Raw genomic sequence first — 19,974 nt, 5'->3', positions numbered from 1 at the left:
AGCAGGCCAAAGATTTCAAGAGCCCTCACAAACAAATCCTTTGGCAAAAAAAGCTGCTCTCAAAAGAAGGATTTGAAGTTTAAGCTTTGGAGGTTTGTAACATTTTTGAAAAATGGAGGGAAAGTGTAAAAGGCTTCAAATATGATAGAGTTCTTGAAAAGAATGGCCAATGGATTTTCTTTATGTTTCAAAAACCACCTTCACTAGTGTGAAGGCAGCTACTGAGTTCACCTGACTAAATACAGTGCTTTCAGCATAAATCTCCACATCTGAGCTACCTGCTCTAAACTTTCCTCAGAGACCTTGGAGATCTGGTTGGCAGCACCCAAGGGGTGATTCATCTCATCCCACAGGCTAAAATAGGTTAGAGGAATTGCTCCCAGCACTGTCTAATTGGCTCAATTTTCAGAAAAGAGAATTCCTAGGAGAGGAGGTCAGATGAAGGGCTTTTACCTACTTTGCAGACACCTGAAATCAGGTGAATCCTACTTCTTCTTGTCCTTGTTTTACACCACAGAGGAGAAAGGAAAGGGAGGACACAACATTATCATGAAAGTAACAGTAATTATTGCATGGTATTGGGTTAGTACTGTTCAAGTCAGAGGTTAGATGAAGCTCTGTGCCTTTCCTCTCTTACCATGCTCAGTTTATTTCAAGATTCAGGTGGTTGTTGTTAGATTTGAGGTATAATAGTAGGTTGTAATGTTGAGTGGTGATCGGGATATGGTTAGAGTTTGCAAAGGATGTCATGTAAGACTTGCAATGCCGAGTTTGCAGTGCATCGGCACTCTCAGCAAATTGCCTTGTTGCTGTGAAAGCTTAAAATGCATTAATTGTCTCGTTGATTTTAATTGTTTTAGATGTGGAATAACAGCAAGTCACCGATCAAGTACACATGGGAGAAAATCATGGCCTGTGACATCATGGAAGTTGAACCTCATACTGGCATCATAGGTAAATTTTCTGTGACTCGCAAGCATCAATTAATGACAGAAATAGTTAAATTGGTACGAGTGGAAGAGAAAAGTGACAGAGCGCTGTAATACAAGCTGCAAAACAAGTCCTGATCCCCAGCCCACTGGAGCAAGCAGGAAATTTAATTTGCTTCCAGGAGCTTCAATAACAGGCTTGCTGCAGGTGGTTTCTTTGCAAAAAGGTGAGACGGGACCCTGAATTTTTCGTTTCTAGATATGAATAAATGCTGTGAATTTGAACTGTTAATTACTGGAAGCAAACCTGGGTGCGTGAGCCGTAACCTGCAGTGTAAAATTGAACACTGTCCAGAGCCGGTTGTGCTGCACGTTGAGGCTGCTTTTAAGGTAAGGACCAGTTCAGAGCTGTGGGATGATCAGCTATGGGGCCTGGCCATTGTCCATATCAAGCTTTTTGCCTCTCAAAGGCGTGACAAATCTAAAGCAGTTACAAACAGGAGGTATTTTTGCTGTGTAGTGACTATTGAGACAATGTTGATACTCCCATGACAATAAGAATCTTTCTGCATTACACGCAATGCATTTGCTTTCTGCTGTTCTCTGTGAAATTGAATGTCAATCTTAGCTAATGTATGCTTCTTAATTAGGCAGGTTTGGCAGAAGTGTCCATTCTGACATCTGCTTTGTCGTGTCCTAGGGTCCGCTTCTTTGTATTGATGTTCCATCACTCCAGTTAGGTTTGACTAAGCAGGGTGAGAGCGTGTTAAGAACCTTTGAGATTAAAAATCTGTGTCAGCTGCCAGCACAATGGAGAATGCAAGAAAGCCAAGTTTGTCTGGCTGAAAGGAATGAAGAGGTAGGTCACTGCTATAGCTGGCTCTGCTCCCTCTTTAGCTATTTCTTCCTTATGCTTAGGAGTTGTAATATTCATTCCAGATATCAAAAGTTCTCATTTCTGTGACTTCTTATAAAAATGGTTCTGCACAGTTCCATAAGTGCTCAGGTTCTTTTGAGTTTAAATGCATCTTTGGAATTTTTCTCTATTTCCATTTATTACAAATCCCCTGCCAGCCTGTCCCAAAGACACGAAATATTTCCTCTGTGACAGGAAATAGGTCCACTGCTTCTGATACAAATAAAAGGGAAAGACTTTATCAGAACTGAGGTTTCTAAACACTCCTCTCACACGCCCACATCAGCATCTCGGACAAGAATCTCAGCACCTACTGAACTGGGCCTTTTCGCTTTAAACAGTAGCTTTGAAACACACAGGTGTGTCCCAAAATAACTTCTTACCACAATGAATACTGAAACTGTTGTTTAGTGTTATCTAAACTGTGATGTGTCAAATGCAGTCCATTCCAGTCTTTGACTTCAGAGCTCATTCCAGCATTTCATGTGAAATAACCAAAGCAGCTTGGAGTTAATACTGGTGGCAAAGAATTGTGTGGGAGCTGCTATCTGCAGACCATCACATATTCCTAAAATTAAAAATAAAATAAAAAAACCCACAAAATACTTATTTTGATTATTTGTGGCACACAGTGGACTTTGTACCTAGATTTCTCCTTGATCTTACGCATTAAAGGGAAGGGAAGAAATCCGGACTCTGGGGTAAGTGCTTTTAGTAGTAGTGAAAGGCCAAATCCTGCCTCTGTGCCTCTTTAGGTAATTGCCTATGCAAGGAATTGAGTTGTTTCGTGGCAAAATTCGTTTAAATGCTGTTCAGATGTTCTGTTTTTCTGGACAGACTGTCAGTTTTGCAAAGGAGAAGGGAGTTGTTATGTGGGAACTTTCCATTGACCACCAGGAGATGGAATCCTGAGAGAATTTGTACTGTATCCCCATGAGTTCTTGAGCTCTGTCTTCTTTTCTTTGTATTATGTAGATATCTCACCAACTTTGGGTGAAAGTTGATGGCAAAAAGAAAAGATTTATGAGTGGTGGTTGTGGCAGCCTTGCGAAACAGTTGTGTGTGTTTGTGTTGTCTGTACCTTTTCCCTCAGAACATTTATAATTAGAAGTGCCTGATTAGTGATAGGGGTGCCCTGGAGGAGACCCTGTCCTCACAGTCCTCAAGCCCTTACTTCTCACTGTTATTCCTTCATCCCCTGCCATTCCAAATAATTCCCAGAACCCCAGAGAGATTTTAGACTTAATCTCTTGAATTTGTCATCCCAAAGCCCATTCATATCCCAGTGAAGATCCTAGATCAAGTGCTCCATTCCTCCTGCATGAGGGCTACCCCTTTCCTTTCCTGAACTTCTCCAGTCCCCACCCCACAGTGGTGCTCTTTCTCATTCCACTCCTCCAGCCCTCCTTTCTCAACCTTCTGCCTAAGAATCTCCCCAATTTGTGGCACCTTGCACAGCTGCTCCTCAGCTCCTCCACTTGGGAGGAGACACTGCTGCTGCTGGTGACTGCTGCTCCTTCACGTTCCCCCTCACTCCAAGCACAGGCATCTACATTGTGCCCTTGGCTCTGGAAACCCTTCTGTTAAATCATTGCCTTTTTATTAGCTGTCCCCATAGAAGTCCTGCCTCCTTGTCTAGCCAGGTTTTCACAAAGTTAGCACTGTGCTTACTGAAATCAACCCAGGTGGGACTCCAGAGGCAGACAGAAAAGACATGTCTGAGGAAAAAAAAGGTACATGCAAGTGCTAATCAGATTGTGTGGCTCCAGCATTTTACACTTGCTTTGCAGGCGTCAAAGAAATTTCTGTTTCTTCTCTTCTAGGTATCTCCCTTTACCTTTCAACCGTCTGCTGGAGAAATACCTCCTTTGGGTACATGCAGTGTGTCAGTTCAGTTCACATCATTGCTGTGCCAGCGTCTCCAGACAGTATTAGAACTAGAGGTAGAAAATGGAGAAGGAAGGTAAGGGGGAAAAGTGGCTTTGGGTTTTTCCTGAAATTCACATGTGATTTTCACTGTTTTATCTCCTAAACCAAAAATATGTAGCAGGAACTCAGAGTGGGGTTGTGTAACCTATCAATGAACTATCCAATCACTAATATTGCTAAAGAAACATAATCATCATTCTTTCCAGCATGCTGTTCTATGTTGAGCACATTTCATTAGCCATAACAATAGACCATCTGTGTGTTTATTTCCAGTCGCCTTCCTGTTTTTGTTGAAGTTCAGACCCCCCAAGCGTGCCTGATATCTAGTCATCTAGTATTCACTGAAATTTATACTGGAGTTCCTGCCAAAGCAACCAGCAAACTTTTTAACCAGACACTGCTGCCAGCAAAATACTTCTGGGGAAAGGTAAATGCACTTCTAATGGATGAAGAATACAGCAAGGATGGAAACTGTAATTTCTATCAAAACAGAAACTACTCTTAAAAGCTTTTCTGATGTATCCTTTGACTAGTGGTTTCTGTTTACTGGCTTATGAGAAAATCTTTTGAAGGCTGGTCCCAAGTTGAAGTCTATCTACCACTTAATATTAATATGCTCTTACTGTCTGTGGATCATCCCTGGGAGAATGGGTGGGCAGAGATGTGAGGGGAAATAGGACGTAAGCTACCAGAGTATTAAACAAAGTACCAGGGCAGTTTAGGGTTTGCATTTAATTCAGCAGAGCAAAGAAACAATGCTGCTTTTGAATCACATCTAAATTTTCCTTAAATTTTCCTTTCTGGGTGTGATTCAGCTCACGGATTAGGACCCCTAAATTTAATGTCAGTACGTAAGCTATGGCCTGAACTCTCTTTTCAGTCGATGGAAATCTGAACAGGAAGTCAGTCACTAGAATATATATGTCTAGTGTCGTGGGTGCTGTAGAGTGTTCTTCCTCACCTCCGGGTGTCACTCAAGAAGCGTGGTCTCTTCTAAGTGCTGCCACACCAAACAGCCACGCTTGTGTGGCATGGCCGTCCTATGTACCTGTGTTTGGGCAACTGAATTCGGTGCCATCTGAGATGTCCGTAGTACCCAAGACCTCCTAACTGAGCATGTGGATGATATAGGAACTTTGGGAAAGCGTTTTGGAACAGCTGGAGCCTAGGAGAGAGATCCACAGCATTTTACGTGGAATCTGATGTTCCTCTGTGAGCAACCAAGCTGAACTCCTGGATTCATGCCATGTGCATTTAGTCAATTAAGGAAGATGCCAACACCAGGAGTGTCTCTGCAGGCCACCTCTCTAGTCACTGGAGAGAGATATGGCACCTGTAGGATCCTGCTCCAATATCAGATAGGGTGACTTAACCTTGGAAAAGCTTGTGACTGTGAAAGGGACAGCAGTGACTCTGCTGCCAGCCCAGATGCCTCAGTTGGGCACCTGAAGTCATTTGGAATAAATCTAACATGTGGATCTTCTCAACCGTGGGGGAATTGTAAAGCAAGCCTCATCCCAACAAACTCTTATGTGTTGCTACCTGAAACTGCCCTAGACCTTCGAATAACTGTGTTTTTATAGTCCTTTTTGATCTGAAGAGAAAATCTGAAAGAATCGGTGTTAATGAATTAAGATTGTTAACTGAATGTCTGTCCTTTCTGTTTGGCAGCTCATTGGAAGTCAGGCAACATTCTGCTCCGCCGTGGTCTCCCCAGCCAGCGGCACCTTAGGGCCTAATGAAGAAAAAGAATTCTGCATAGAGCTGTCAGCTAGCATTGTGGTAAGTTTAAAAATTGATGCAGTTTTATCAAAACAGCAACACTGGCATTCTCATCTCAACGCCATCTGGCAAAAGGAAGGATTTTTATATACAAAATATAATGCTCTTTTTTTTTCAGTACAATATCTCTGAAATTACTTTGCTTTAGAGGTAACCATGGTTGAAGGCAAGAATTAGATCAGTCCACATGGTGTGCAATTTTCTACTCTGCCTCTCTTTTTCCCAACTGTTGTTTTCCTTCTCTCCTTCTCTCCTTCTCTCCTTCTCTCCTTCTCTCCTTCTCTCCTTCTCTCCTTCTCTCCTTCTCTCCTTCTCTCCTTCTCTCCTTCTCTCCTTCTCTCCTTCTCTCCTTCTCTCCTTCTCTCCTTCTCTCCTTCTCTCCTTCTCTCCTTCTCTCCTTCTCTCCTTCTCTCCTTCTCTCCTTCTCTCCTTCTCTCCTTCTCTCCTTCTCTCCTTCTCTCCTTCTCTCCTTCTCTCCTTCTCTCCTTCTCTCCTTCTCTCCTTCTCCTCTTTTCAATTACTCTTAATGCCTGTCACTTTTCGGAGAGGATAAAGATGCTCACTTTGGATTATCCCAAATGAAATGTAGCAGACTGGCTCATATAGTATATGTTTGGTTTTCTGAACGCAACTGGGGTCATGACATCTTGATATTTGAAAACTTAAAAGGGTTGATGGGACTGAGAGTCTGCAAAATAGGGCACAGGCTGCAGAGTTAAACTTCAGTAATTCAGCCGTAGACTTTATAGTGGCATTCAAACAGCTGATTTAATGCAACTAAATAAAGGAGCTTCCTATAGGTGTGGTGTATTACTTCCCCTTACTGTCACTGGAGACCTAAGTTTCATTTATTCGTTTAAAAGTAGGTGTTAATACTATCAGAGATGCCCTACAAGATCTCAAATACCCATGTATGTCTGGCATATGTGGCACAGAATACCGGTAAGCTTGAGCTTTCTTCATGGAAAGCTGGAAGCTCAAAAGGTCACACTGGGCATCTGAAAGGGCACTTTTGCATATGGCTGAGGAACTGAATGCCATCTGAGTCACCTACAAGAAAGGTTGTCCAGACTGTAGGTGACCTAAATGCCCAAGTACCATAAATGAATCAGTGGAGATTTAGAGTTTGGTGTTCACCTTTATAGATTAACTCAAGGGCTATATAGACAGTTAAGTTTAGAAGTCTGAATCTGGAGCTGAATCCCAGTCTATTATTTTATGCAGGATGCACTGATTCATGTATGGATAAGCCAAAAAAGAAGAGCAGTGTTAAATTAGCCAGAGTACTCATGTAACTGGGCCACATAATTAATCCTACAAGTCCTGATTTAAACCCAGGTAGAAGTGAAACCTTAGTTTTGGAAGATTATTTAAGCATGACGGGAAGTGATCAATGCTTAGAGCTTCAACACTTGCAGTATAAGTGTGTCAGAAATCCCTAATGGGGCAGTTTTAGGCTTATAGACTGGTGCAGATACAAAGCCAAGAAACAGCCACAAATTTTTACCTTGGTACTGCCTTCTAGGCAAATCTGATGCTGGCAGAAAACGCACTTATAACAATTCAGTAAAACTTTCCACAATTCTATTGTAGTTCTGGTTTTAGTCCAGTGATGTTTATACACATTTTCTAAATAAATTCGGTAATGAGGCTGCCTCTCCTCTCTGATGTTTGCGTCATTCACGAGGAAACTCGACACTTCTCCTTTCAGGGTGAGCTGAAAGACCTTGTCCTTTACTGTAGCATAGAAGATATGATTGAGCCCCTCTTTCTGAGCATTTCTGGAGAAGTGAAAGGACTGCATGTCACCTACTCGGTACCTTGTGACAGTGAAGTTGCCAGGTAAATCAAGGGTTTACCCCTGAACTGGACAATTACTTCTTCACAAAACAAAAATACAATAGAGAGGGGGAAAAAACAAAACACTTATCCATGTAAACTTCATTCCTTCTCCTGCTGTAGGCAGCAGGACAGTAAAACGTGCTGGCACAATTCACTGAAGGTGCCTGTGTGAAGAAAAGGTACTGGGTTTACACCCTACCCAAATTCAGCATCCTGATAAGCCCAAGAGAATACTGGAGAAGAGCAATACTCCATTCCCACCATTGTTTAGCTAAACCAAATTCAATTAACAACTGTGAATTCATTAATTCATGCAAAATAAATTGACGTGAAGTTATTGCACATTAGTGAAACTCGTGTTGATATGTTGTGTCTGTTCTCCCTTGTGCTCCTGGCACTTGTAACCTGCCAGTGGCCTTGACACTTCTGTGTATAGAGAGCATGAAAAGTTACCTTTCTCCCCGGTAACCAAAGTGTGGGACCTCGTCAGTCCCTCGCATGTTTGTAAGTAACAACTATTTTCTGGAATGACAAAAATTTGCAAATTCAACTCTTAGATATGAATTTAGAATTATAGAATTATACCCAAGATCCTGTATTTTGGATCATTAAGTTTTGTTGTTGCCCTGTGAGACATGATATTAAAGAAAGATGAATGTATTTTTCTTTAACTTGGTGTTTCTGACTGATATTTATTTTATTTTTCTGATACATAGCAAGATTATTCTCTTTTGGAATATGCTTGTCTTCATATATTTTTATATAAGTAAAAATAGCTTAAATTTGATAGGTTATCATGTTGTACATGATAAATATTCTACCCAAAATAAATCCTTAGGTGGACAGGAGTGAAAAAAATGAAAAGCAGTAAATGCTGATGCCAAAGTTAATAGGCTGCGTGGTCCTCTTACACTGGTCGTCACAACCACATTACATATTGCACATTTTAAAATCTACTGAAATTATTTGTGGCGTAAGAAAATAAGACTGATGTTTTAATAGTAATGTAACTTTTTCTGGCAGTGATGAAAGACAAATGTTACAAAGCCCGTGTGATCTTCTCTTGGACTTCGGATCTGAAGTTGCGTTCAAAGACATCGTAAAGCGTCAGCTAATTCTTACCAATCACACCGGAATCAGTGCTCCATTCAGACTAGAAGCTGAGTATTTTACTGGCTCTTCACTTACTCCAGAACAAGAAATCTGCCTGTAAGTCTTGTTTTCTGCATAATTACTCAAATACTGATTTAGCTCTGGGTTAAATCTGAAATCGGGACGGAGCACTATGGCCTCTATCATGAGATATGCTTTCTGCAGTGCTCTGGTCGTTTGGTTTTTTTAAGATCTTACTCTGACTGTGGTAATGAGAGGGGTAACCTCAGAGGGGTGGAGCACCTCTCCTATGAAGACAGGCTAAAAGACTTGAGGTTGTTCAGCCTGGAGAAGAGAAGGCTCCAGGAAGACCTTAGAGCCCCTCCCAGCACCTAAAGGGGGCCTACAGGAAAGATGGGGAGGGACTCTTTATCAGGGATTGTAGCGACAGGATGAGGGATAACAATTTTAAGCTGAAAGAGGGAAGATTTAGATTAGATATTAAGAAGAAATTTTTCACTATGAGAGTGGTGAGACGCTGGCCCAGGTTGCCCAGAGCAGCTGTGGGTGCCTCATCCCTGGAGGTGTTCAAGGCCAGGCTGGATGGGGCTTTGAGCAACCTGCTCTAGTGGGAGGTGTCCCTGCCCATGGCAGGTCCCTTCTTTAAGGTCCCTTCCAACTCTAACCATTCTATGATTTTATGATTCTATGAATGAAACCTCCTGCTGAAGTTTCCTGCAGAAACAGGTCGCTTGTAATGCAAGGACAGAAGATTTACCTTGTGTAAGTGGCAAAACACCATTGCTGCCAATGAACATAAGCTGGTTTACACCGACCAAGGCTCTGTTGTGTTAGATTGTACACAAAGTTTTACAACTCCCAAGTTGATTGACTCCTAAGAACGTTACTTTCAAAAAATGCTTTGTAGGCAGTCTTTCTTTGAGCTATAATGGTAAGTAATTTAGGAGTCAGATAGAGCTGTTGCTTTAGGAGAGTCCTGCTCATTTCACAGAAACTTCACTGTGATTTTTTTTTTTATTTTTGTCAAGCTCCTCAAGCCACCTGGTGAAAAGAAAAGGGCCCGTCTCAAAACATGCAGCCAGAAGAGCACAGTCAGGTATGAGAATAGCTGTTAATCCCCGCAGTGGAGAGAAGGCAAAAGCCAACTGACTACCATATTCAGCATTAAATGTGCCATTCAGGCACATCACTTCATTCTTGGAACATCTGACCAAGTCTACACCGTTAAATGACTTAGTTCCTCGGTTCATTCTTGAGTTTGAAAGCCCACATTGCATAGGCATTAGATCAATCTCTCTCTTTCCCCAATGCTTCTTTTTTCTCTCTCCTCCGCTTCTTTCTCGTTCTCTTTCCTCTTCTTTTTCTTGAAAGCAACAGTCTGAACCAAAGGTGGGTGGTTGTGGTGCTCGTTCACTCCCAGGATCACTCCTAGCACACAGTATGGATAACAGGCATAACATTTGGCTATTTCCCTCCGACACAGTCTTCCAACACCATTGCAGCAGGCATTTCTCCCTCGAATCCTTTTATATACCCTCCCCGCTGTGGAAAGCTACAGCACAGCCCATCCATCATTTCTGATGCATTGTACTGAAAAATAATAATATTTGGAGCCACATGAGACCCGGGGAGGGAGGAAATGGGAGTGAAATGCATGGATGTGTCTTCTGTATCCAAAATAAAACTCGGATGTACTGGTACCTTGCCATAGTGTTTGGTATGTGTTACAAAGACAGAGCTTTTCAGCTGTTGAATTAGTACTTAAGATTGGAAAAACGCTGTTCTGACAAATTCCGTGCAAGCTTTTTGTTTTAGAAGGCGAAGTGACTCAGAATGTGGAAAGGCTTTGCTCTCTGTAATTCATTCTTTGTGTTGAAAAGCACACAGAGGTAAACAGGCAGCTGCTAATAGGAAGATAACCAGTTAGCACAAATTCCAGCTTATTTTTCTCAAATTGAGGGTGTGTTTTCATGTAGCCAATTAGTGCCTTGCATATCCCAAAGAGTCCTGGATCAGGTTGTTGGAAGGGAGCCCCTCTATGAAATAATCTCTGCAAGAACTAACTCTCAAAAAACAGAGTAAGAACCACTGCAGAAGAGAACTTGAGTAAAGTGATATAAATGTGGGTTGTGAAAATGATCCCAGGTGGTTTTGAAGCCAGTCAGGTTAGGCTGATTAAGACCAACTGAAAATATGGTCCTGGATGTTCTTTGAAAGACTAACTTTGTTCTGTTTCCTCAAAATTCATGAAATGCTTCTTTGCTGTGCTCCTTCAGAGTTTGCAGCAGCGGTGCTGTCTCATGGGAAGGGAGTAGCTTTCCATATACAACCTTCCACGGGAACCCTGAAAGCCTTCCAGCAGCTAATCATAGAAATAACAGCTTACAACGACATGTGGGGAGAGTACCGGGATGATCTTGTCTGTGAGGTAGGTGGGGCTTCGCTTTCAAGTGAAGTATTGCTATGGCAGATTTTACACCAATTACATTGCCTAGATTCCTTTCTGTTAAAAATACATTTTCGTTAGGACTTCTGTAAAAAATCAGGGCAGATCTTGCTATACTGCTATCTCCAATGGCATGTAAGAACCAATTGTTTGCTCTTATACTGCGGGGTTTAGTTTTGGGGTTACGTATTTGTCACCTGGAAGGTTTTCATGTGCTGGATGGAGCAGTTTTGATTTATAAAATCTGTTTGGTAGCTGGCCAGTGCACTGCTCTGCTCTACCAATACAATGTATTGTGTTGTATGGAAGAGCCACAGGGAAGCTCATGAATGTATGAGGTATCGTATTCTCCTCCTGAGAAGAGCTTTTGTTAGTATATGAATTAGCTGCTGTCAAAAGAAACCAGTCAAACATATTTGAAAAGCCAATCAGTTTTCAAAGCACAGTTTTGTAACCCAGAGAACTAAAGTTTCGTCTTGATTCTAATAGCAAATATTCACTTTTTAATAGGTGGGAGATTTACAACCTAAATTAATTCCTATGCAAATGACTGTGAAAGGCTGTCCAATCTTCCTGCAGATGACAGGACCACAAACAGAGCAAGCCGTAATCAGGTATAGCCCAAAATACTATCAAAGAAGCCAGACAATTAAATACCATTGGAACGCCATTAGACTGTAGCCGACATACACACTTGTTCTCATCCTTTTATGAAATAATGAAATATTATGTACTGTCAAGGTACAGCATCTGCTTCTCTAACACCAATACGTTTGTCTCTGCCAGCATAATTAGAAAAGAGTCATAGAATCATAGAATGGTTTGGGTTGGAAGGGACCTTAAAGATCATCGAGTTCCAACCCCCCTACCACGGGCAGGGACACCTCCCATTAGACCAGGTTGCTCAAAGCCCCATCCAGCCTGGTCTTGAACACCTCCAGGGATGGGGCATCCACAGTTTCTCTGGGCAATCTGGGCCAGTGTCTTACCACCCTCACAATAAAGAATTTCTTCCTAATATCTAATCTAAGTCTCCGCTCCTTCAGTTTAAAACTGACATGGTGTGTCATACTGCAGCCAAGGGCATTTGCAACGGCAGCTCTGTAATGGGGCATAGAAAATGGATTTAGCTATCCACCATAAAAAAACCTTATGCATCTGGAAATCTGTGTCTGACACGGGTCTCACCACTGCTCTGTAGGCATCTGCTGCTGCTGCCAGAGCCTTTCACAAAAACTGACTTCACAGGTTTACCCTGAAACTCCTGAAACAATTCAGAAAACTGGAAAAAAGAGACTGATTAAATGAAGCAAGATTGTACTTCACACTATAGGCCGTGCTTTACCTGATGGCCACTCTTAACAGGCTGCCACTGCAGCCAGATACGTTTCTCCTTTTAACTAAATCTTTAATGGAAGATCATTTCAGACATTCACTTCTTCTCTGCATGTGCTGACAACACGGTTTCCTCCCCCAGGTTTGGCACTCACATCTCTGGAGGGTGTCCTGTCTTCCGGAGGGTCCGGCTCAACAATCCCACTCCCTTTGGTGAGACTGACTTTTGTACAGCAAACATCGATACTCGCGTTGCATTCCTTATAATACTAAAAATAGAACCCATTAGCATGTTAATTAACTGATGTTCTTGTTTCCTCATGAGGACGTTCTCTGTAAGAATAATAACAGTATATAAGAGAGTATCTAAGCGGTTTTCTAACGTGGTTAGTACAGAACAATAGTACATATTGTCAGGTCTGTGTGTGCACAGTAATCTTTATCATTATGGAGTTACTGCCATGAATATTAGTTTGCTTTCTGCAACAGCAAAGCATGTGAGCTGCAGCCAGAGCATAGTAGAATATATGTCATCGACTCAACGAGTTGTTACTGTAAAACAGCACATCCTGTCCTGATGTGTCTGGGTTATCATTTATCGAAATGATGGGAATTCAGGGTTTTCCACCCTGGTTTTGTGCATCTCTCCCAGCACTAGCCCCAGTCAATCAGATATGCCACCTGCTTCTTAGGGGCTGCATCTGGCTCTTCCTTGTTTAGTCCTTTTGTCTGTTGAGTGAGATTTTAAGCTCTTCAGAGCAAAGATCAATCACCTCTTTTTTTTTTTTTTTTTTTTTAATGCCACCAAGCAAAGTTGCTTAACAATCACAATTGTAATGTTAATAAAAGTATAGGCCCTAGAGAGCAGACAAGTTACAGTAAGGGCATGGTGTTAAATCATTTTAGTTTACTGCAAACATGTAAAGCTTGAGATGTGCTTTAATACACATTCAGTTTCTAGAGACAAATTTATTACTTGATATTCTGGTTCTCCGGTACCAACTAGGCTGTGAGTCCTCTCAACAGCCACAAGTAGTTGTCCTTTTTCCTTTTCAATTCAGACATCCGTCTGGACTGGGAAATCTACAACCTAGAGGAAGATGATAAAACGCTGGTGGACCTGTTGATGTTCTTTGGAGACCCTTTTCCTTGTAAAGACACGGATGAAAATGAGACTGAATCAGTTGGTAGCAGCTCGGAGTCAGAGATCGCGTTAAAGTTGGATCAAACTGCCATTCCCCACGGAAGCATTTATCCAGCTTCACAAACCCCAGATGAGGTCAGCCGTTAGTCTGTTTTTTATCCTGCTGCCGAGATACATGATGGGTTTCTTGGCATGAAAGGTTCAAAACAATAACACGCAATATAACTTGTAACTAAGAGCTGGATTGTTAAAGGAAATGTCAGTTCCTCTCACAGTCAAAGAAGCAGTACAGGGGTAGATGGCATTGATATCAGCAATCAGTTTCCAGAATGAGGTATAAGCTCTTGAGTTTTTCCTTTTCTGAAAGAAGCTGATCAGCTATTTTTGAAAATACTGTCATTGACAAACTAATGGCATTTTTACATGAAAGCGTTAAGATAACTAAAACTCCTCAACTTGGGTCTACTTTTCTGACAGGTGCTTTGTGGTGTCCACGTGTGCTATAGTCAGGGAGCAGAATCTCCTGCAAAGTTCAAATTGCAGCTAATGTTTAGGAGGTATTTATCCCAATAGCAAACTTGGATTGGTTACTCTGTTAGAATATGGTAACACCTATTACACATGAATTTTGGTTATAATATGGCAATTTACTGTCTTGAAGAGCAGCGACTGACAGGGAGAAGGTATCACACGGGATACGTATATTTCTCCAGCGAAAGCTTTACAGAAAAGATACTAAAATAACCTTTTCTCTGTTTCAGCTCATAAGGCATATTTGTTTTGAATACACCTCTAAATTTCCTTGTGCAACAAGGGGAAGTTACTGCCCTAGAGTTCTGCTTTGCTACAGTTGAGCGCTTCTCTTGGCAGAACAAGACCCAAGCGTGCACTTTTCCCAAGGGGTTCAGGAGCAGTTTCAGGAGAGCAAACCTATGCATGAAAAAATCCATGTACAGGACACATCCACATGTCCAATTTTTGTGCCAGAAAGAAAGCAACCAAAGCTGGCCATAGTTACTGAGCAGTGCAGCAGTTCCCTGTTCACTTCACTCGCATTCCTCCTTCGCTGCGTAACGGTTTTAACCATTCCCCGCCCTTGTGTCCCCGCAGTCTTCAGGCTCCGACAGCAAAGAGGAGGAAATCATCACTCAAGAACCTACAACACAGAAAATTGTCTCTGTACTTCTGCGACCTCACGAAGGGGTTCCTGCAGACAACCCCTACTCCATTACTCCGAGACAGATAGTAAGCTTTTACCTTTTCTTTTTGCTTAGATTTAGCCTATTTTCTGCAGGACAGAGGAGACGGAGGAGGAGGAGATAGCATTGGTTTGAGGTAGAGACTACTAAAGAGTAAAAAAAGAGGCTGGGAAGCTCTGGGATGTTGAAGATGACCATAAGAATAGTTTGCAAAGTCAGCAGAAAAAAGAAAGTGTCTTACCTACATTTGAGCAGTTCACTAATGACTGGAATTCAGTGTTCAGTTGTATTTGGCTCCCTAGAGTGGCATCTCTGGTCTTCTCACTTGGGTTGCCCTGGTGAAATGCGCGGCATTAGGCAGGAGGCATCCAGCCTGGAGCTTTGGAAGCACATTATTTAACCAGGGTAGGTTTGCTAAGTAGATGTGGTGGAGTTGGAAAGCAGGCTGCCGGGAAAGGAGTGCTCTGAAGAGAACTTTCTGGATAAACAGTTGTAACCCACAGTACTTCAAAAGTAACTGGTGCAAACAGGGGCCACAGTCACAATTCCTTAGGAATAAGATAAAGGAAAGACAGCACTGGAAAGATCTAATTATAAGTGACAGGGTTGACCAAAACATCAGTGTGTCAATTTTGATTCTTAAGTCAAGTTTTGTGCCAAAGGGTTTCAGTTACAACTTAGAATGGGCTAAAGATTACATAAAATATAATAATTAGAGAAATGGCATCTCAAAGCAATGAAGCCTCCAGTCAGCTCCGGGGTGACCAAGGCTGAGAGAGCTCAGGCAAACAAGCGCCATTTTGTGGAGGCAGCCTCTGCTGGGTGTAGCCAGCAGTGAGTTCGGCCCATGTGGAACGGAGGTGATGCCTACGGAGCCAGTCAGGTGTTCCTCTGCTGAAATGTTCTCCGTGTTCCTGCTGTGAGTCCAGGAAGGTCTGTTGGCTCAGGTGGTGTGCAGCACAGCTCCATGGCTGAGCAACTAAGTTCTCTATGACCACAATGCACAGACCCTGAGGTGTTGTGGGACAGGATAGACCTTTAGAGCTTCTCAGCTCTGCTCTGGTCCTGCTAGACCTTAGGCAGAGCCTTCTTGTGTTCCTCACCACTCTGAGCAGAGGAACGCGGTGCAAGGAGAGCTGAGCTGGTTCTGCTTCTACAGAGCTTAGGTCCAGCAAGACCAAACGTCTCACCCCGTGATCACACAAAATGAGGGAGTTTGCATCTGCACTAGCTTGAGAGCAGTACATACCTCATGGCCCCTGAGCTTACAAGCTCAGTTAGATGGGAACTGGCTCTGCAGGGAGGTGGCAAAGGTTTTTCTGCAGCAATAGCAGGATTTCATCATAACCTGCCTATGTTTCTGCAGCAATAGCAGGATTTAAACATAACGTGCATAATTCACCTAAAGAAAGCAGAATCTATTTAACCTGTAAATCCCAGAAAATCCACTGTAGCTGCCTAGTGCATTTGATTACATTCCCTGCTGTCGTGTAAAACAAATAAATAGCCAAGAGTAAACTTATCTGCAAAATACTCTTAATTCACACCTGCAATTCTTCAAAAAAATGTTTCTTGCGCCTGTGAGCGCTGTCAGTTGTGGGAGAATCGTGTGAGTTAGCCATGGTGCAAGAGTGGCCGGAAGTGGGTATTTTTAAAAACAAACAGGTATGTACCTCTGTTTGGGTACTTAGGGACTTGGGCTGTGACTGAGCTTACGCTCCGTTGATGCTGGAGCGTGGCTACGCTGGTATTTGCAGCTGAAATAATGAAGTCAGTTCTGCGGTCGCATGGTGTCATTTTAGCGCAGGCCTGAGCGTAGCCCATCCCCAGGAGATTTCACGCTGCTTGTGCAACTCGTTTTTAGCAGCTGAGAGCCGAGGACGCTTGTGCAACCCCAGGCAGCTCCCTGCGCTGCTCAAACAGTTGTCTCTCGGCTGTAGGTGGTTCCAGGAGGTGGCAGCATCTTCGTTTGCATCTCCTTCACCCCTCGTGTCCTGCCAGAGGCCGTGCCTGAAGTGCAGTGTGAAGGGTTTCTGCTGGGTTTCATGAGCCTGGACGACGAGGTAACTGACTGTCACAGCAAGCCTAAAGATGATTAGAAAATAATCGTTTCCCTTCCTGTAATTTATGTGCAGGCTGCTGTGTACCTGGGCAGGCTGTATAAACAGCCCTGTTCCTGCTACCCTGTACGTCCTTCCTTAATGAGGGTTGTTCATTTGTTGCATCTGTCTTTTAGCTTGGAAGCATTCTGGGCTGGGAATGCCACCGTCTTCTGGCATTGTCTGGTGCAGCAGAGCCCAGACAAAAGCCCAGCGTTTGAAACACTGTCACAACATCAGGTTTTATTGATAACAACAGTTAACAATGGGACTGAGACTCGGGACTGCTGAGTTCTGTTCCTGGCTCTGCATCCACCTTCCGGTGTGAATTTGCACAGCCTGTCTCTCCTCTGGGAAACTTCCTCTTCAGCAACTGCAAGTGCAGCTAATATGAGGCTTGAATAGTGTTTTATGAATTGCTCAGTGATTCTCTGCAATAAATCATTCCAAGGGTGCAAAGTATAATGAATGAATGATAATGGCATATTTAATAAAAATTTCCCTAATGTTCCTGACTCCTGGAGGAAGAAATACCTGCGTCTGTATTAACCACAGCCCTTCAGAGTTCAACTACTGCTTTGCTTTTGCTGTTCCTTCCATGTTGCCATCATCTCTTACGAACAGGCAAATGGTCAGGCAGAATCCCTTTTTGGCCAGCAGCCTCTTGGGCTAAAAGTAGGGTTTCGGGTTTTAGTGCTATCCTTTTATACATCATTTCTGTTTTCATTTCGTTGTCAGCTTGCAAAGGCAGTGCCTAACAAAGTGCATCGCGGACAGGGCTACGCAGCTCCCCCGTTACGGATAGAGGTGGAAGCTTTCGTAAGGCGTGCTCTGTGAGTACCCCCACAGCGAGGGCTGCTGCGCGCACAGGGTGAATCAGCCCGCAGGGAAGGGCTCTCACCCGCTCCCGTTCTTTACACTCAGGTTAAAAGTAGACATGGATCATGACGGAGGAATGGTGTTTTATTCAACGGCAAGTGATCTCATACCAGATCAGCCTCTGTTAAGAGTAAGTATTTCCTGACTCGACATATTCAGCTGGTTTGTGCTACTGTAAGAATTCAGAGCTCTGTGCATGTGGTTTTTAAAACCCATCTTTATCACCAGTAGCATCATGTTGCCATTTTCTATCTTGTACCTATCGAGATAGGCAAAACGAAAGGACTACAAGTACTTATTAGCCAGGAATAAGTGAAGCTGAGCTCAGACAATGCCCATTTTATACGTCTTTTTTTTTTCTCTTTGTAGAGGAGTTTTTAAGTAGAAAAATAAGTACTTATTTTCAGGACATAAAGGCCTGATAGCAGCATGAGTCACTTAAAGCCGTGCGGTCAGTTTCTATGACCCTTGACATTCAAAGACTTTTAAACTTTATTACATTATTTGTACTTTGGTTTTTTTACTCAAGACATTTTGAATAACACAAGTAGAAAATACAGGGTTGCTTTGGGGTAAAGTCCTTGAAGATCCCTGATGGTGCTGAATGACCAGAGACAGACGAGCACAAACCTCTCAAGGGAGTTAAAACTGACGAGTTTTGAATCATTTCTCCACCAGGTTTTGACAGATTCGGTAATGACTCAGAGTTTGAAACTCATCAATTGCACTAAGGTTCCTCTGTACTTCAGGCTCCTTCTGTCTACGCCCTTCAGCCTGTCCAGCACAGATCCCCAAAAGAACACCAAAACATCCCACAGCAAGAAGGAGGAAAAAGAACAGCAACCGCAACTTGTCCTTTACCCGCAGCAAAACATGCTGGTAGGCTCAAAAATAACAATCCTCTGCCAGAATTGATAGTTTAGTAATTGGTGTGTTAGCGTGGTCCAGATGAACCACAAGAAAAACACAAACCCTACAGAAATGTCCCAATTTCAGGGGAAATAGTGGTATATTAGCAAATGCTAATTACTGCCATTTATCCTGCTATATTGCAGGTACAGAATATTTTTCTATAGTGCCCCTGCTGCGCTTGTCTCATCAGCTCTGACCTGATGCAAACTCCTGCAGAAAAACCTGAGGTTTTTGGAGCTCACCTAAATTTACAGCCGTATATACGCTGGGCAAATTGAAAGATTTCCAAAGATTGCAGTCCCTCATTTCCTTAAATTAGATGCAGGCAGTGCAAACGGAGAAAATTTGGGTTGTTTTGGATGTATGCAAGGACGTTAAAGGAAACAAAATCCTGGAGTCGGGAATTAGCTAGGGTGCAAAGAATGAGCAACATTTGCATTTTTGAAGTGTGCTCCTCATTTTTCCGTGTTCATTTTGACAAGACACACACGTCTTGATTCTGCGTGTGCGGGAAGAAAAACGACATATTTTTTAAGACAGCCTTGGGAATATGGTGTTTGTAACCTTGGGAATTTAGAGCCTTTGTCTCGCTAGAGACTGTTTCTCCCCCATGGTTCAGAGATCAGCTGTTCACCTTTACGCTCCATCTCTGTGTACTGGATTCATAGGAAATAGCTGTGTGTTTTCTTTAATTATAAGGCTTTGTTCCAGTGGGAATTTGGACGCTGGCATGACACCTTTGGGATCCAGTGGGAAAATGTGTGCCTGGGCCTTTGAGCAGTGTTTACTTTGGATTTCCTGCACATACTGTCTTCGTATGTGATGGTCATCCGAATTCCTCTTCCCACAGGTGAAAGTGTCATTTCACACCACTCTGGAGTCACTTACGTATCAACATCTGCCAGATACCCAGCTGTTTCCTGGATTCCAAGTGCTCCGCTCTGAGAACGGAGAGAGAAAGCTGAAGTTTAATCAAAATCTGGTCATCGAATATAGTAACCGCACTACCCAGGTAAGCTCAGAACGAGATCTCTGGGCCCTGAGAAAGGGCTACTGTATAGCAGCGCCTCTGACTCACAATGGGTGTGCCTTAGGAATTACTGGGCTTTGCAGTGCAGCCACCTCTGGAGTAAATTGTTCATCCAGTTGAACAGTCACAGATTTGCAGATGGTGGCTCTCTGCTGAGACTGGAGGTGACCTCAGCTGGACAGAGGGGGTTTGGGGCAGCAGACTGGTGCTGGTACCCCAGCCCTTTGCTCAGCCTGGATGATACAGCTCAGTCAAAGGGCGGCCCAATGGGCAGCGTGACTCTCCACATCCTTCTGAGACACGGGGTCAGGACTGTCCCAGTGAAGGTGCCAGCCACTGAGTCACCAAGAGTTGCCTCCTGCGGTACCCGAGTCTGTCTAACTCACATGGTGTGGTCACAGCCCACGCACGTTTAGAGA

The 19,974-nt window shown here is 43.0% G+C and overlaps 1 protein-coding gene across 1 annotated transcript in view; it reads left to right on the top strand.

Moving 5' to 3' along the window:
- The window catches only part of DLEC1 (DLEC1 cilia and flagella associated protein), a 38,881-nt gene that overhangs the window by 15,275 nt on the left and 3,632 nt on the right, over positions 1 to 19,974 (top strand). The window contains exons 17-35 of the mRNA XM_074157641.1: positions 861 to 954; positions 1,189 to 1,319; positions 1,630 to 1,788; positions 3,669 to 3,808; positions 4,048 to 4,201; positions 5,446 to 5,556; positions 7,268 to 7,398; positions 8,422 to 8,607; positions 9,540 to 9,607; positions 10,788 to 10,939; positions 11,468 to 11,571; positions 12,435 to 12,505; positions 13,354 to 13,571; positions 14,547 to 14,681; positions 16,576 to 16,698; positions 17,473 to 17,567; positions 17,659 to 17,743; positions 18,292 to 18,492; positions 19,376 to 19,537. Coding sequence (XP_074013742.1) covers positions 861 to 954; positions 1,189 to 1,319; positions 1,630 to 1,788; positions 3,669 to 3,808; positions 4,048 to 4,201; positions 5,446 to 5,556; positions 7,268 to 7,398; positions 8,422 to 8,607; positions 9,540 to 9,607; positions 10,788 to 10,939; positions 11,468 to 11,571; positions 12,435 to 12,505; positions 13,354 to 13,571; positions 14,547 to 14,681; positions 16,576 to 16,698; positions 17,473 to 17,567; positions 17,659 to 17,743; positions 18,292 to 18,492; positions 19,376 to 19,537 — 2,520 coding nt within the window. The remainder of the gene's footprint in view (positions 1 to 860; positions 955 to 1,188; positions 1,320 to 1,629; positions 1,789 to 3,668; positions 3,809 to 4,047; positions 4,202 to 5,445; positions 5,557 to 7,267; positions 7,399 to 8,421; positions 8,608 to 9,539; positions 9,608 to 10,787; positions 10,940 to 11,467; positions 11,572 to 12,434; positions 12,506 to 13,353; positions 13,572 to 14,546; positions 14,682 to 16,575; positions 16,699 to 17,472; positions 17,568 to 17,658; positions 17,744 to 18,291; positions 18,493 to 19,375; positions 19,538 to 19,974) is intronic.

The sequence above is a fragment of the Numenius arquata genome, chromosome 12 (assembly GCF_964106895.1).
Source record: "Numenius arquata chromosome 12, bNumArq3.hap1.1, whole genome shotgun sequence".
Lineage (NCBI taxonomy): Eukaryota > Metazoa > Chordata > Aves > Charadriiformes > Scolopacidae > Numenius > Numenius arquata.
This window is presented reverse-complemented; position numbering and strand designations above follow the sequence as displayed.